Below are 14953 nucleotides of genomic sequence, written 5' to 3' on the forward strand. Positions count from 1 at the left end.
AGTATCATCCTCACTTTTATCAGTTGTCAATTTCTTCAAGCATGATCAGATTTTTTTTATTCTATATTAAGCAAGAGGACTTTATAATCAGAGACCTTTTGTTTTCAAAATAGCTTAAATTTTGTTCAAATAGCTCTGTGTTCCTCTTGACAATCCACCTGAATTTCGACTTAAAACACAAGAAAGATTCATGCCGTTTTTTTCAAACAAGCAATATCACAACATAACTGTCCTCACTTATATTTTGCAAAGATTGTTCAACAGTGTTTATTCTTCAGTAAATTCAGTTTGACGGTTCCAGTTGTGCCCACTGAATGACAGAAAACAAAAGTTCAACACCGAGCATGTTAATGTCCGCGCCATAAAACAAATTCGAAGTAAGAAAACTAATTTTCTTTCCTGCACAAGCAACATTGTGGTCAGTCAGCCGCAATGCAGTTGATTTGTTCATTGCACTTCCTCTTTGGCAATAACATACTAAATTAACATCTTTACTTTAGCAGCATTCCAAGACTTGTGTCACTATGCAATGTGGAATAATATTAATCTCATCCTGAAAATATCCTTTGATATCACCACAGTGGTTAGACTCTGCAATGTATCCTTGGCAAAGGTCCATTGCTCCTCTGTCCTCAACTCTGAAGAAAAGCACACACTCATTTCAGTTGCAATGCCTTGCATTTTCACTTGCTTATAAATGCTGGAGGCACAAACAACTGAAGAACACAGGCTGTTTCACATTTGCGAAAAAAGACATGAACCAAAAACTCTGTCCTCTGCCATGGTGGTAATTGGCTCTCCACTTTACAAGAAATACTTAATCTGCTCAGTAACGCAATACAGGAAGATAGAAATAGGATCAATTGAGTGTATCTGTCTGTCTTGTTTCATAACAGCAGCTCTTGTGCCAATGCACAGTAGGTACAGAATAACTTAGAAAGCGTGGAGATGCTGCCAGGTTAGTAGATACCCAGGCAAAAACAAAAGAAAATGCCATTTCTCTTAAATATCACATGGGTGGGAGAGCTCCCCTTTCATTACGCATTAATAGGACAGGGTAAGAGCCAAGTACTTCAATGCCAGTATGTGAATACTTTCCTTGAGGATTAAGTATGAGGTATCAGCTTGGCATAAAGTAAATTCGTAATGTTCACGACATCAGAAAATACTGAATCGATTGCATGATCAATGATGAATTCTAATGAAATAGCTGAAGAAGTAAATTGAAATCCAGATTAAATATGCCTCCAAATATCACACCATGTCTTAGATTTTGACATGTAACTAGTGCATCAATTTCCTTTGTTGAAACTGAAGGAAATATATAGTAGGCCAAGTTTAAAATGAAATAAACATTACAATTACCAAAGGTCTGTTTCCCAGATGTACTTTGACAATATTGCTGCACTCTCATATTCACAAAGCAGAAACCGATCAGAAGAAACTCACAGTAACACTCCCAAGCCGCATGAGGCATAAAATGGCATAACAAGGCACTTATATTCACAGAGTAGAATCTGATAGGGGGAAATAACAATTATTTTTCCATATTTAAATCACAGAAACTGATTGGAAAAGTTTTACAACTGCCCTTCAACATTCACACTGCAGGTAATGACAGGGACAGATTGATAACAATGTCCGTATATGCACATAGCCAGGAATGATAGGTAGAAATAGATAACTGTGTTCTCATATTCTCGGAGAGGAAAGCATTACAAATTCATAACTACATTTATATATTCACATCACAAAAACTGATAGTTGCAGATGAATAACTACATTCTCAGGTTCCCAGCGCAGACGTGGACAGATACAGATTGAAATTTGCACTCAAATATTCACGTTGCATGTTCACACATCATTATCAACAGATTAATTACAAAACTCACATCTGTATAACAGAAATAGACACTGATTGCTGTGTGAAGGTGCAGTTGTATTTTTCAATCAGTCCCTGTCAGTTTTCACAATGTGGATGTGTGATTTTAGTTATCAATCAATACCTGTCAGTGAATGCCACGTGAATGTGTGAGGATAGTGTAATGCACGTTAACTACATGGATTTTAGTAAGACATTTGATAAAGTACCATGCAGCAGATGAATCAGAAATGGAATGGCTTTTGGGATACGGAGCAATGTGCTAAATTGGAAGCAAAGTTTGCTTAGCAACAGGAATCAAATGGTCAATGGCTGCCCTTGTAAACCGAAAGCTGTTTCAAGTGGTGTTTCTCACAGCTCAGTGTTGGGACTTATGCTGTTTGTTTTATATGATAACAACTTGGACTTGAACATGGGGATACAATTGGGAAATTTTCAGCCAGCACAAAAATTTAACAGTGTACTGGTAGTGCAGAGGATAGCTGTCAGCTCCAAAATGATATAGAAGTTTTGGTGGAAGGGGCAGATGAGTGGCATATGGAGTTCAACTCTGATAAATGTGAGGTAATGCATTTCAGGAGGTGCAAGGACACAAAATAGGAATACATGACGTGGTGTGGAAATTGTACACAAAGTGAGTGGTTTGGTGTGCAAGTGTAATGGAGTATGAAAATAGCAGTACAGGTGGATAAGATTGTGAAACTAGGTATATCGAATGCTGTCGTTTATTGGCAGAGGTATACAACACAAAAGTAGGGCTGTAACGATGAAATTATGTAAGACACTGGTGAGGCTGGAACTGATGTATTGTGCGCCGCGATGGTCACCACATTACAGGAAAACGTTATTGCTCTGGATATGTTGCAGAGAAGATTTACTGGAATGTTGCCAGGGCTGGAGAGTTATAGCTATGAGGATTGATTGTAGAGGTTGGAGCTATATTATTTTGAACAGTGAAAGCTGGGAGTGCCATGATTGAGGCAATTGGGATGGGCAGTGATAGAGTCGACAGGGGGAATCTGTTTCCCTTGGCATTGGGTTTAAAAACCATTGGGTGTAGATGAAGTGAAGTGGCAGGACGATGAGAGATGATGGGAGGAAAACCATTTTTATGAGAGGGTGCTTATCTCAAATACGTTTCCTGAGTTGCTGATAGCAGAGATTGTCAACTCTTGCAAGAACATATCTGGACCTCCACATTAAGTCTGCAAGCTGCAGGGCTATGGGATGTATGCAAGAAGATCGGATTTTATGATGGCCATTTTGGGGTGTTTGGGTCAGCATGGATATAATGAGCCAAATGGCCACCTTCTGTGCTGTATAATTTTAATTGATCAATAGTTCCTGATCATTCTGTCCCTGTCAGCCTCTGCTGTGCAATACATGAATAATTACCAAAGACCTAGAGGGACACATTGATAACTACACTCACACGTTCACCAAGTAGCAACTGACATGAATAGATCAATAACTAAACTCGCATCCACTGACAAGCTTCCATTGGGTGGTTCCAGTCATGGAGCTGTACAGGTATCATTTACTTTCAGGAGCTCATTCAAATGGTGTTGAAGTTTTTAGAAATGATCAGACAAGGAGCAGCTCAGGGCAAGATTGGATCAAGACCCATAGTTATGTTAGAATTCCTAGTAATATTAATATATCCAAATGATTATTAACTAAATGTTGTGTTGATCAGTTAAACATTGTCAAACCCAATTGATGTTGCTTTACACGAACTATCTCTTCTGTCTTCCCACAGAAAAAAACACTTGAAGGACCAAGACAAAGTAAGATTTCTTCAGTGCAGAGGCAAGTGTGAGAAGATCCTTCTGATAAACAGCAGGGATGTTCCCACTGTCAGAGCAGAGAACATCCTTTCCGCAGTCACAGAGCAGATTGAGTCAGACACACAGTGAGCTTAATTTCCAACAGATATGTTCAAATTTTACCAACAGGAGAACAAGGTTGGAGAAATTAAAGTTTATTTTTCTTATCTCTCCATTCCACATACACAGTTCCAACAAATTTCAGCATTCATCACCCATTGACTTTTACACCATTTTTGAAGATGGATAAACTGAAATTATACACTCAGTATCTGAATGAAATCTATGTAAAATTACTCTACTAGCAATTATCACATAATGAATCACACCTCCACTAAGAATATTACTGGCTGCTGACAATTAAGCCACTTTTACAAGTAGAAAATGACCAGTATGGATTGATGCCTAACCTCACTCATTTGTATTGCAAATGCATACAAAAGAGAAAGGATGACGAGACTCACATATTGACATTGCAGAAACCGACAGCTAAAGATTAATAAAGATATTCACACATTCACATCATAGAAACTGGGATACACAGGTTAGTAAACAACACTCACATTCACATAGCAAACTGACAGCAACTGAACGATAACTACTTTCACATATCCACACAGCAGAAACTGGCAGCTACATATTGATGACAACTCCCAATTTCACAGACCATAAAGTGACAGGTACAGTTTTATAACTGCATACCCACAGATTTAAAAAATACCGACGGGTACAGTTTGACAACTATACTCAAATGTTCACAAAGTAGATTCCCACAGGTACATATTGATAACTTTACTTGCAAATTATGAGGTACTGATAGGTACAGGTTGCTCTACATGCACATATCCATACAGAAGAAATTGATAGGAACTGATTGACGATCACTTTAGAGCTAGCAAGAGCTGCAGATTCTGGAGTCAGCCTTCCCAGTTTCACAAAGCATTAGCTGACAGATACAGTTTGGTAACTACTCTCATATTCACAGAGCAGAAGCTGACAGGCCGTTATTGATAACTGCACTCACATGGTCACCAAGCAGAAACTCAGAGATTGATGACAGTGACATTCAAATTACAGAAACTGGCGGCTACACAATGATAACTGCTGTCACACTTGCATTGCATGAACCGTTGGGGTCAGATTAATAACTATGCTGTTGTTGAATTGCTCAACAAGCTTGTTGCTTGTTTAGAGACATTTTGTCACCATCTACATAATACCTTCAGTGCACCTCTGGTGATGTGTTGCTGTTGTGTCCTGCTGGCTGTTCATGTGCTGCAGTTTGCTGGGGTGGCTGACATCACTTCTGGATTTGTTTCTCAGTGGTTGGTGTATGGGATCCTGCTCTACGCATTTGTTATTGGCATTCCAGTTTGAATGTCAGGCCTCCAGGAATTCTCGTGCATGTCTTTGGTTGGCTTTTCCTCAGATGACTAAGTTGTCGCAGTCAAATTGGTGTCCCTCTTTGTCCATGTGTATTGAGATGAGTGATAGTTGGCCATGTCTCTTGGTAGCTAGTTTGTGTTTTCGAATCATGATGGCTAGTTTCCTACCAGTTTGGCCTTTGTACTGCTTTTGGCATCTGTGCACGATATCGTGCAAATAACGTTGGTTCTGTCAGTTCTGGTTGTTGGCTCGGGGCAATATGGTGCTCATTTCTGATATGTTTTTCATGTTTGGTCAGGTGACTAGTGTCTCTGGACGTGCTGTGTAATCCATTTGTCGTCTGTTGTGCAGGTGTCGAAGGACAATGCTTTTCAGGTAACCTTCGTTTCTCTAGTCACTGTATCGTGTTCTTCCTCAGCTTTACGCAGCTCTGGATGCTGCAGTGTGTTGTGGCTCACTTGAACAGTGTTTTGGTGCAGCTCCATGAGTAGATGTTGGGATGATTGCTATTGTAGTTGAGTATCTGATCAGAATGTATTAAAACATGTAATAACTACACTCTCAGGCTCTCCTAATTGACATTGATGGAGAGCGATTGATAACTAAACATTCACATAGCAAAACAGTGTCATGGACAGACTGATAATTTCAGACACATATTCACTGAGTAGAAACTGACTGACAGAGAATGACATCTATACTCAGGTACCCGGATAGCAGAAACTGACAGGAACAGGTTGATGATAACACGGACATGTACATGATACCTACATCCCTCATTCCACTTGCATTAACTGATTGGTACAGATTGATTCCTGCACTCTCACATTCACACAACAGAAAGTGGCAGAGACAGATATATAACTGCATTCATTCACACGGCACAAACTGTGAGGACGAGGTTGTCAACTACGCTCTCACATTTACAGAGCAGAAACTGACAGGTACAAAGTAAATTTGCACTCATACATCCACAAATCAGAAACTGAAAGGCCCACATAGATACCCACACTCAGTGTTTCACACAGCATAAACGGACAATATAAAAACCGAAAGAACTGCGGATGTTCCCCCCGCAGCAGTCGGCAATGCCCTCAACCGTGTCTTCCACATTTCCCTTGCCTCATCCCTCACACCCTGACCCCGCAATAACCGCCAAAACAGAACCCCCTTGGTCCTCACATCCCACCCTACCAACCTCTGGATACAATGCATCATCCTCCGACACTTGTGCCATCTACAATTCAACCCGACCACCGAAGACATTTTTACTACCCGACCCTTGTCTGCTTTCAGATGAGACCACTCTCTCCACAACTCCCTTGTCCGCTCCACACTGCCCTCCAACCCCAGCACACCCGGCACCTTCCCCTGCAACCGGAGGAAGTGCTACACTTGCCCTCACACCTCCACCCTAACCCCAATCCTAGGCCCCAAGATGACTTTCCACATCAAGCAGATGTTCCCCTGCACATCCGCCAATGTGGTATACTGCATCCGCTGTACGCGGTGTGGTTTTCTCTACATTGGCGAAACCAAGCGGAGCCTTGGGGACTGCTTTGCAGAACACCTCCGCTTGGTTCGCCATAAACAACTGCACCTCCCAGTCGCGAACCATTTCAACTCTCCCTCCCATTCCTCAGACAACATGTCCATCCTGGGCATCCTGCAGTGTCATAATGATCCCACCCGTAGGTTGCAGGAACAGCAACTCATATTCCGCTTGGGAACCCTGCAGCCTCAAGGTATCGATGTGGATTTCACCAGCTTCAAAATCTCCCTTCCCCCCGCTGCATCCCAAACCAGCCCAGCTCTTCCCCACCTGCCTAACCTGTTCTTCCCCTCACCTATCCCGTCTTCCCACGTCAAGCCGCACCTCCATTTCCTACCTCCTAACCTCAGCCTGCCTCCTTGACCGGTCCATCCTCCCCAGACTGACCTATTCCCTCCCTACCTCCCCACCCATACTCTCCTCTCCACCTGTCTTCTCCTCTGTCCATCTTCAGTCCACCTCCCTCTCTCTACCTATTTATTTCAAAATCCTCTCCCCCTCCCCCTTTTTATGATGAAGGGTCTCGGCCGAAAACGTCAGCTATTATGCTCCTAAGATGCTGTTTGTCCTGCTGTGTTCATCCACCCCCATGCCTTGTTATCTGCGGAAGCTGTAAATCAGGAACAAAAACAAAGTTGCTGGAAAAGCTCAGCAGGTCGAGCAGCATCTGTGAGGGAGAAAACAGAGTTAACATTTCAGGTCCGGTGTACAGATCCATAACTAAACTCACGTATTCACATTGAGGAATCTTTGAGCTAGAGACTGATAATCACAGTCATACATTCAGAGAACAGGAACACACAGGCATAGACTGATAACTAACTTCTGTATTAACATAGCAGAAACTGACTCGCATTGACTGGTAACTGCATTCATGTTATCTTGTCAGGTGCAACAAACAGGTACGGATAGATAACTACACTCACACATTCACACCGTAAATACTGACAATGACAAACAGCTTCAATCCCACCTATTGCATAGCAGAGACTGTCAAGAACAGATTGATAACAAAGTGTGGAGCTGGACAATCACAGCAGGCCAAGCAGCTCCTGAGATGCTGCTTGGCCTGCTGTGTTCATCCAGCTCCACACTTTGTTATCTTGGATTCTCCAGCATCTGCAGTTCCCGTTATCACAGGAACAGATTGATAACTGCACTCAAATATTGACACATCAGAAGCTGGCAGGCGCTGTTTAATATCCAAACTCTCATATTCACATACCAGAAAATGGCAGGTATAAATTGACAACCACACTCACATACACACAGTCGCAGAAACTGACAGTGAAAGAACTGATAACAGCGTTCAGACGTTGACATCACAGAGCCTGGCAGAAACAGAGTGATAACTAAACCCTCACATTCTTATAACAGAAACTGCCATGGATAGACTGGAAATTTAATCATCAAGCAGAACCTGACAGATACAGAGTGATATGATAATGGGAACTGCAGATGCTGGAGAATCCAAGACAACAAAGTGTGGAGGTGGATGAACACAGCAGGCCAAGCAGCATCTCAGGAGCACAAAAGCTGACGTTTCGGGCCGAGACCCTTCATCAGAGGGGGGGGATGGGGAGAGGGAACTGGAATAAATAGGGAGAGAGGGGGAGGCGGACCCAAGATGGAGAGAAAACAAGATAGGTAGAGAGGAGCCTACAGGTGGGGAGGTGGGGAGGGGTAGTTCAGTCCAGGGAAGATGGATAGGTCAAGGAGGCGGGATGAGGGGTAGGTAGGAAATGGAGGTGCGGCTTGAGGTGGGAGGAAGGGATTGGTGAGAGGAAGAACAGGTTAGGGAAGCAGAAACAAGCTGGGCTGGTTTTGGGATGCAGTGGGGGGAGGGGAAGAACTGGGCTGGTTTTGGGATGCAGTAGGGTGACCCCAGAGGATCCCCCTCATCCTCACATACCAGCCCACCTACCTCTGGATACAACATATCATCCTCCGACTCTACCGCCATCTACAATCCGTCCCCACCACCCAAGCCATTTTTCCATTCCCACCCTTGTCTCTTTCCGGAGAGATCACTCTCTCCACGACTCCCTTGTCCACTCCACACTCCCCTCCAACCACACCACAGCAGACACCTTCCCCTGCAACCGCAGGAAGTGCTACACTTGTCCCACACACCTCCCTCACCCCCATCCCAGGCCCCAGGATGACCTTCCATATCAAACAGATGTTCACCTGCACATCTGCCAATGTGGTATATTGTATCCATTGCACCCAGTGTGGCTTGCTCTGCATTGGAGAAACCAAGCGGAGGCTTGGGGACTGCTTTGCAGAACACCTCCGCTCGGTTTGCAACAAACAACTGCATCTCCCAGTCGCGCAACATTTCAGCTCCCCCTCCCATTCCTCAGGCGACATGGGCCTACTGCATTGCCACAATGATGCCACCCGAAGGTTGCAGGAACAGCAACTCATATTCCGCTTGGGAACCCTGCAGCCCAGTAGTATCAACGTGGACTTCACAAGCTTCAAAATCTCCCCTTCCCCTACTGCATCCCAAAACCAGCCCAGTTCTTCCCCTCCCACCACTGCATCACAAAACCAGCCCAACCTGTGTCTGCTTCCCTAACCTGTTCGTCCTCTCACCAATCCCTTCCTCCCACCTCAAGCCACACCTCCATTTCCAACCGATCACGTCCTCCCGCCTCCTTGACCTGTCCATCTTCCCTGGACTGACCTATCCCCTCCCGACCTCACCACCTATACCCTCCTCTCTACCTATCTTCTTTTCTCTCCATCTTCAGCCCGTCTCCCCCTCTCTCCCTATTTATTCCAGTTCCCTCTCCCCATCCCCCTCTCTGATGAAGGGTCTAGGCCCGAAACATCAGATTTTGTGCTCCTGAGATAGTGATAACTGCTGCCAAACATTCGCAGAGCATGGATGAAAATAAACAGATTGATAACTAAACACCCGTTTTCACAAGACAGAAGACTGATGGGGAAAAATTAGTACATCCTCTCATAATTTCACACAGCAAAGACTGATATGGACGGAATGATAACTACAATTACACATTCATGCAACAGAATCTTGCAGGAATGTACTGATAATTGTACAAACAAACTCACTTAGGAGAAACTGACAGTCTCAGATTTAAAACCACACTCTCTTTGTCACAAACTAAAAACTGGCAGGTACAGTGTGACAACTGAACTCAATAGTCACAGAACAAAGTCTCCCAGGTACAGTGTGATAACTACCTTCTCACATCTGCCTAACAGAAACTAAACTCGCATATTGACGGAGCAGAAATTGGCATGTGCAGACTAATGCCTGCACTCTTACATTGATACCACCGAATGGACATGTAGGTACGAGTAACAACACTCATGCATTTTCTTGGAGAAACTGTCAGGCATGGATTGAGAACTACACCCACACATTCACAGAGCACACATTGAAAGGTACAGACTAATAATGTCGCACTTTTGGACAACAGAAATGACAGAGGTAGATGACCTGAAATATCAAGCGACGTTGAAGATCTGGTCAGGAAAGGGAAGAAGGCATACATTGGGTTTAAACTATCAGGCTCAAGTGAATCCCTAGATAACTATAAAAAGTGGAGAAGCACACAAGAGGGAAATCAGAAGAGCAAAAAGATGTCATGAAATGGATCTGGCAGAAAAGGTTACAGATAATCCCCAGAGGCTCATTAGTTATAATAAGAGTAAAAGGTTGGCTGTGGAGACGAGGACCTCTTTAAGATCAGGATGGTGGTCCATGTGTGGAGCCACAGCAGAAGGGGAGGATTTTTAATGGATATTTCTCCTCAGTGTTTGCTGAGGAGAGAATCATGGATGCTAAGGAAATGAGATTAATTCCCTACAGTGTGGAAACAGGCGCCTCGGCTCAACAAGTCCACACCACCCCTTCAAGCTTCCCACCCAGACCCATACCCCTGTAACCCACACACCCCTGAACAGTACAGGCAATTTAGCATGTCCGATCCACCTAACCTGCACATCTTTGGGCTGTGGGAGGAAACCGGAGCACCCGGAGGAAACCCACGCAGACACAGGGAGAATGTGTAAACTCCATACAGACAGTCGCCCGAGGCTGGAATCGAATCTGGGTCCCTGGTGCTGTGAGGCTGCAGTGCTAGCCACTGTGCCACCCTATAACCCCTATTAGAAATAAGGGAAGGAAGTAGAGATATTTTGGACTGCATATGTATGAACAGAAAGGGTGTCTTTGCAGCCTTAGATCATACAAAGGTGGATGAATTTCTGAGTTCTGATAGTGTCCATCTCGGATTTTGTGGGAAGCCAGTAAAGAAATTGCAGAGGCCCTTCCTTTGCAGAGATTTTAGCTTCATTTTTAGCCACTGGCGAGGTTCCAGAAGACTGGAGGGTGGCTAAAGTTGTTACATTGTTTATGAAAGGGAGGAAAGACAAGCCAGGGAACTTCCAGCCAGTGAGCCTAACACCAGCAGTAAGCAAGTTATTGGAAAGGATGCTGAGTGACAGGATCAATGAACATTTGGATATTCAAGGTATGATTACGGATAGTCGGCATGGATTTGTGTGCGGAAAGGCACATGTGACAAATCTTTGAGTTTTTCAAAGAAGTAACCAAGTGAATAGATGAGGGGAGGGCAGTAGATGCAGTCTGTGTGGACTTTAGTAAGGCCTTTGACAAGGTCCTGCACGCAGACTAGCAATGAAGGTTAGGTTGCAAGGGATCCAGGGAGAGCTAGCTAATTTGATTCAAAAATGGCTCGATGGTAGAAAGCAGAGTGTGATGGTTGAAGCTTGTTTCTCGGACTGGAGGCCTGTGACTCGTGGTGTGCCACAGGGGTTTGTGCTGTGACCTTTGTTGGGCACCTCGGTGTCTCAGTGGCTAGCACCGGGGATCTGGGTTCAATTCCATCCTCAGGCGATTATCTATGTGGAGTTTGCACATTCTCTCCGTGTCTGAATGATGTTCCTCCGGGTGCTCCGGTTTCCTCCCACAGTTCAAAGATGTGCAGGCTAGGTTGGTTGGCTATGGGAATTTTCCCGTAGTGTTCAGTCATGTGTTGGGTGAGTTATAGCAGGATGGATCTGGGTGGGATGCTCGGAGTGTCAGCATGGACTTGTTGGCCAAAGGGCCTATTTCCACACAGTAGGGATTCGATGATTGTGTGATAAGTGGCCTTGATGTGAATGTACAAGGCATGATTCATATGTTTTCCAATAATACAAAATTAAGATGTAGTTTTGAAAGTGCGGAAGGTTTATCAAGAAAATAGAGGGATTTAAGAAGGACCTTGCGGAGTGGTGCACATGTGGAATCAGCTGCCAGAGAAAGTTGTTGAGGCAGGTGCAATTGCAGCATTAAAAAAAGGGTAGGTTTTAGAGGGATATGGACCTAATGTGGGCAGTTGGAATTAGCTGAGAGGGCACCATGATCAGCATGAACCAGTTTGGGCTGAAGGGCCTTCGTCCATGCTGCATGACTGCCTGACCTCAGACTACAACAGGACCTTGATCGAGAGGACCAATGGGCTATGGAGTGGCAGCTGGGGTTTAATCTTGACAAATGTGAGGTGCTACATTTTGTCACAGAAAATCGGGGCAAGACTTGCACACTTCATGGTCAATTCTCGGGAAGTGTTGCCAAACTAAGTGGCCATAGAATGCAGGCTCATAGCGTCTTGAAAGTGGAATTCCAGGGAGACAGGGCAGTGAAGAAGGTGTTTGATACAATTGCCTTTATTGTTCAGGGCATTCAGTGTATATTGAGGATTGGGAGGTGATGTTGTGACTGTACAGAAGATTGGTTCGACTACTTCTGAAATACTGCATTCAGTTCTGGTGCCCCCTTGCAATAGGGAAGGTGTTGTTAAACTTGCATGAGTCAGGAACATGTTTAAAAGGATGTTGCCACAGTTTGAAAGTTTGAGTTTCAGGGAGAGACTGAATAGACAGGGCTTATTGTGGCTTGTTTTGCAGCTTGTTTTCCATGAAGTGTCTGAGGCTGGGTGGTGACTGTATAGAAGATATAAAAGTAAGAGGAGCATGGATAGCATGAATAGTCACGTTCTTATGCACAAGGGATAGGAGTCCGAAACTAGAGGGCATGGGTTTTGGATGAGAAAATCACGATTTGAAAGGAACTTAAGGTGGGCAATGTTTGCTCACAGAGTGTGGTGTGGAATTGCAGTGAACTGCCAGAGGAAGTGGTGGAGTTGAGTACAGCTACAACATTTACATGACATCTGGGCGGGTGTATGAATAGAAAGGGCTTAGAGTGATGTGGGCCAAATGCTGGCAAATAGGACTAGATTAATTGAGGATATCTGGTTGCCATGGATGAGGTGGACCCACGAGTGTTGTATAACTTTATGACAGTATGACAGGAACAGACTGTGAGAGAGTAATAACCATCCACACTGCGTGAAAAGCGTCAGATGGATAACTGCACTCCCATTTTCATATCGCAGAGACTGGCAGATATTCGACAAACTATCCCTCATTAAACATCAAGCTCTGAACACCATACTGCTTATAGTGTAATGCAGAAACTACAGAGAGTGATGAAACAAAATAATATGTTATACATGAAAGGTTGCTTTGAGCAGATAAATACATTGTCGCAATTAAAAACTCTCAGGTACTGTGTTCACAATATCAATAAATGACAATAACGAGTTAAATGGAGAGTGATCCGGGTACAAAATTTCGGCTTGTGTTTCACTTTTCGTTGCATATCTCTGACAGATCCCCGATGTGTCCCACACTAACCAATCACAGAAAAGCTAATCACATCCTCTGAGATTCTTGTAAACTGTCCAATCATGAACAAGACCTCCCCCATCCCTCATTAGCATTGCTGACGCCAGCAGCCTATAAAAAGCGAGCTCCGCGCCCACTTTCCCTTATTCTGTGTCTGACAGTGACCGTCGTTATGGCAGATGAGAAGAAATCGCAGGCAACTTCCAAGAAAGGCGCGAAGAAAATCATCAAGAAGGCGCCGGGGAAAAGCGGCAAGAAAAGGAGCCGACGCAGGAAAGAAAGTTACTCCATCTACATCTACAAAGTGATGAAGCAGGTTCACCCCGACACCGGCATCTCCTCCAGGGCCATGAGCATCATGAACTCGTTCGTCAACGATATTTTCGAGCGTATCGCAGGGGAGGCTTCCCGCCTGGCCCATTACAACAAGCGCAGCACCATCAGCTCCCGGGAGATCCAGACCGCCGTGCGGCTGTTGCTGCCCGGGGAGCTGGCCAAGCACGCCGTGTCGGAGGGTACAAAGGCGGTGACCAAGTACACCAGCTCCAAGTGAGACACCTCACTGCTGAAAGCAGACACCAATCCAAAACCCAACGGCTCTTTTAAGAGCCACCCACAATTGCACTGAGGCAGCTGAACCGTTTTAACTTGGATAGTCGATGCTGGAAAATCTGAGACAACAAGGTGTGGGCCTGGGTGAACACAGCAAGCCGAGCAGCGTCAGAGGAGCAGGAATGTTGTCATTTCGGGGCGAGACCCTTCTTAAGAAATTAGGTTTTAACTTTGTGGTTTATTCTGGGTCTGTATAATTCATGTCCCTAAGCTTTGTGTTTCGTTTTCAATAAACTTTATTCTCGGTTGCGTAGTTCCCTGACTGTTTCCCCTGCCTGTATAGAGAACATACTTTTCGTCCCGGAGTCATTTTTTTCTGCACCTTCTATGTTTTCCAGTTACTCTGTAACCCTTGATCAGCGCAAAAGCTACAGTGCCCCGTGGGGTATGAAACACGAGTTTCACCCGGAATGAAAAGTAACTGTTCTAGTCCCACGAATCGATTTTGAAATTTATTTGTCCTTTTCTTTCATTAACTTTTCAAAGCGCCACTGAGACTTCGTCTGATGTTTGCAGAGCACTGCAAATGAGGCTCTCAGCTGTCGATAAGGGGCTTTCAAACTGAACTGAGATAAAACCAGATTAACTGCTGGATTGCCATATCAAGTGTGAAACTGGTTGAAGTCTGATCAAGGACAATAGGGACGGCACTTTAAACTAAAGTTTCACCTCTCTCTCCGGCAAGAAGGTTATGTGAGTTTTTCCTAAATATTTCAGGGTCCACTTGCAATATGAAAAATGAATTAAAATCGATGAAAAATTAAATTATTCATTCCTCTTTGTAAAACTTCTTTTTCCTATTTCGGACATGTTGGAGGGTTTTGTCCCTGTGGGTAATGAGCCCTAAATTTCTCCCGTGAGAACGAAAGCAAATGACCCCGAATTTGAGACCCACGAAGAGTAGTATTGTGCGATTTGTGTTTTGTTTCAATTTCCAAATCTCTACGTGAAGTTCTCCGA

At 44.2% G+C, this 14953-nt stretch overlaps 1 protein-coding gene across 1 annotated transcript; it reads left to right on the plus strand.

Annotated features, from left to right (window-relative positions):
- Window positions 1-13401: 13401 nt before the first annotated feature.
- LOC132206840 (late histone H2B.L4-like) lies at window positions 13402-14246 on the plus strand. The gene has a single exon (XM_059641935.1). It carries the CDS (start codon window positions 13554-13556, stop codon window positions 13932-13934), a length of 381 nt encoding a protein of 126 aa, XP_059497918.1. The 5' UTR covers window positions 13402-13553; the 3' UTR covers window positions 13935-14246.
- Window positions 14247-14953: the final 707 nt, after the last annotated feature.

The sequence above is a fragment of the Stegostoma tigrinum genome, chromosome 44 (genome assembly GCF_030684315.1).
Source record: "Stegostoma tigrinum isolate sSteTig4 chromosome 44, sSteTig4.hap1, whole genome shotgun sequence".
NCBI lineage: Eukaryota > Metazoa > Chordata > Chondrichthyes > Orectolobiformes > Stegostomatidae > Stegostoma > Stegostoma tigrinum.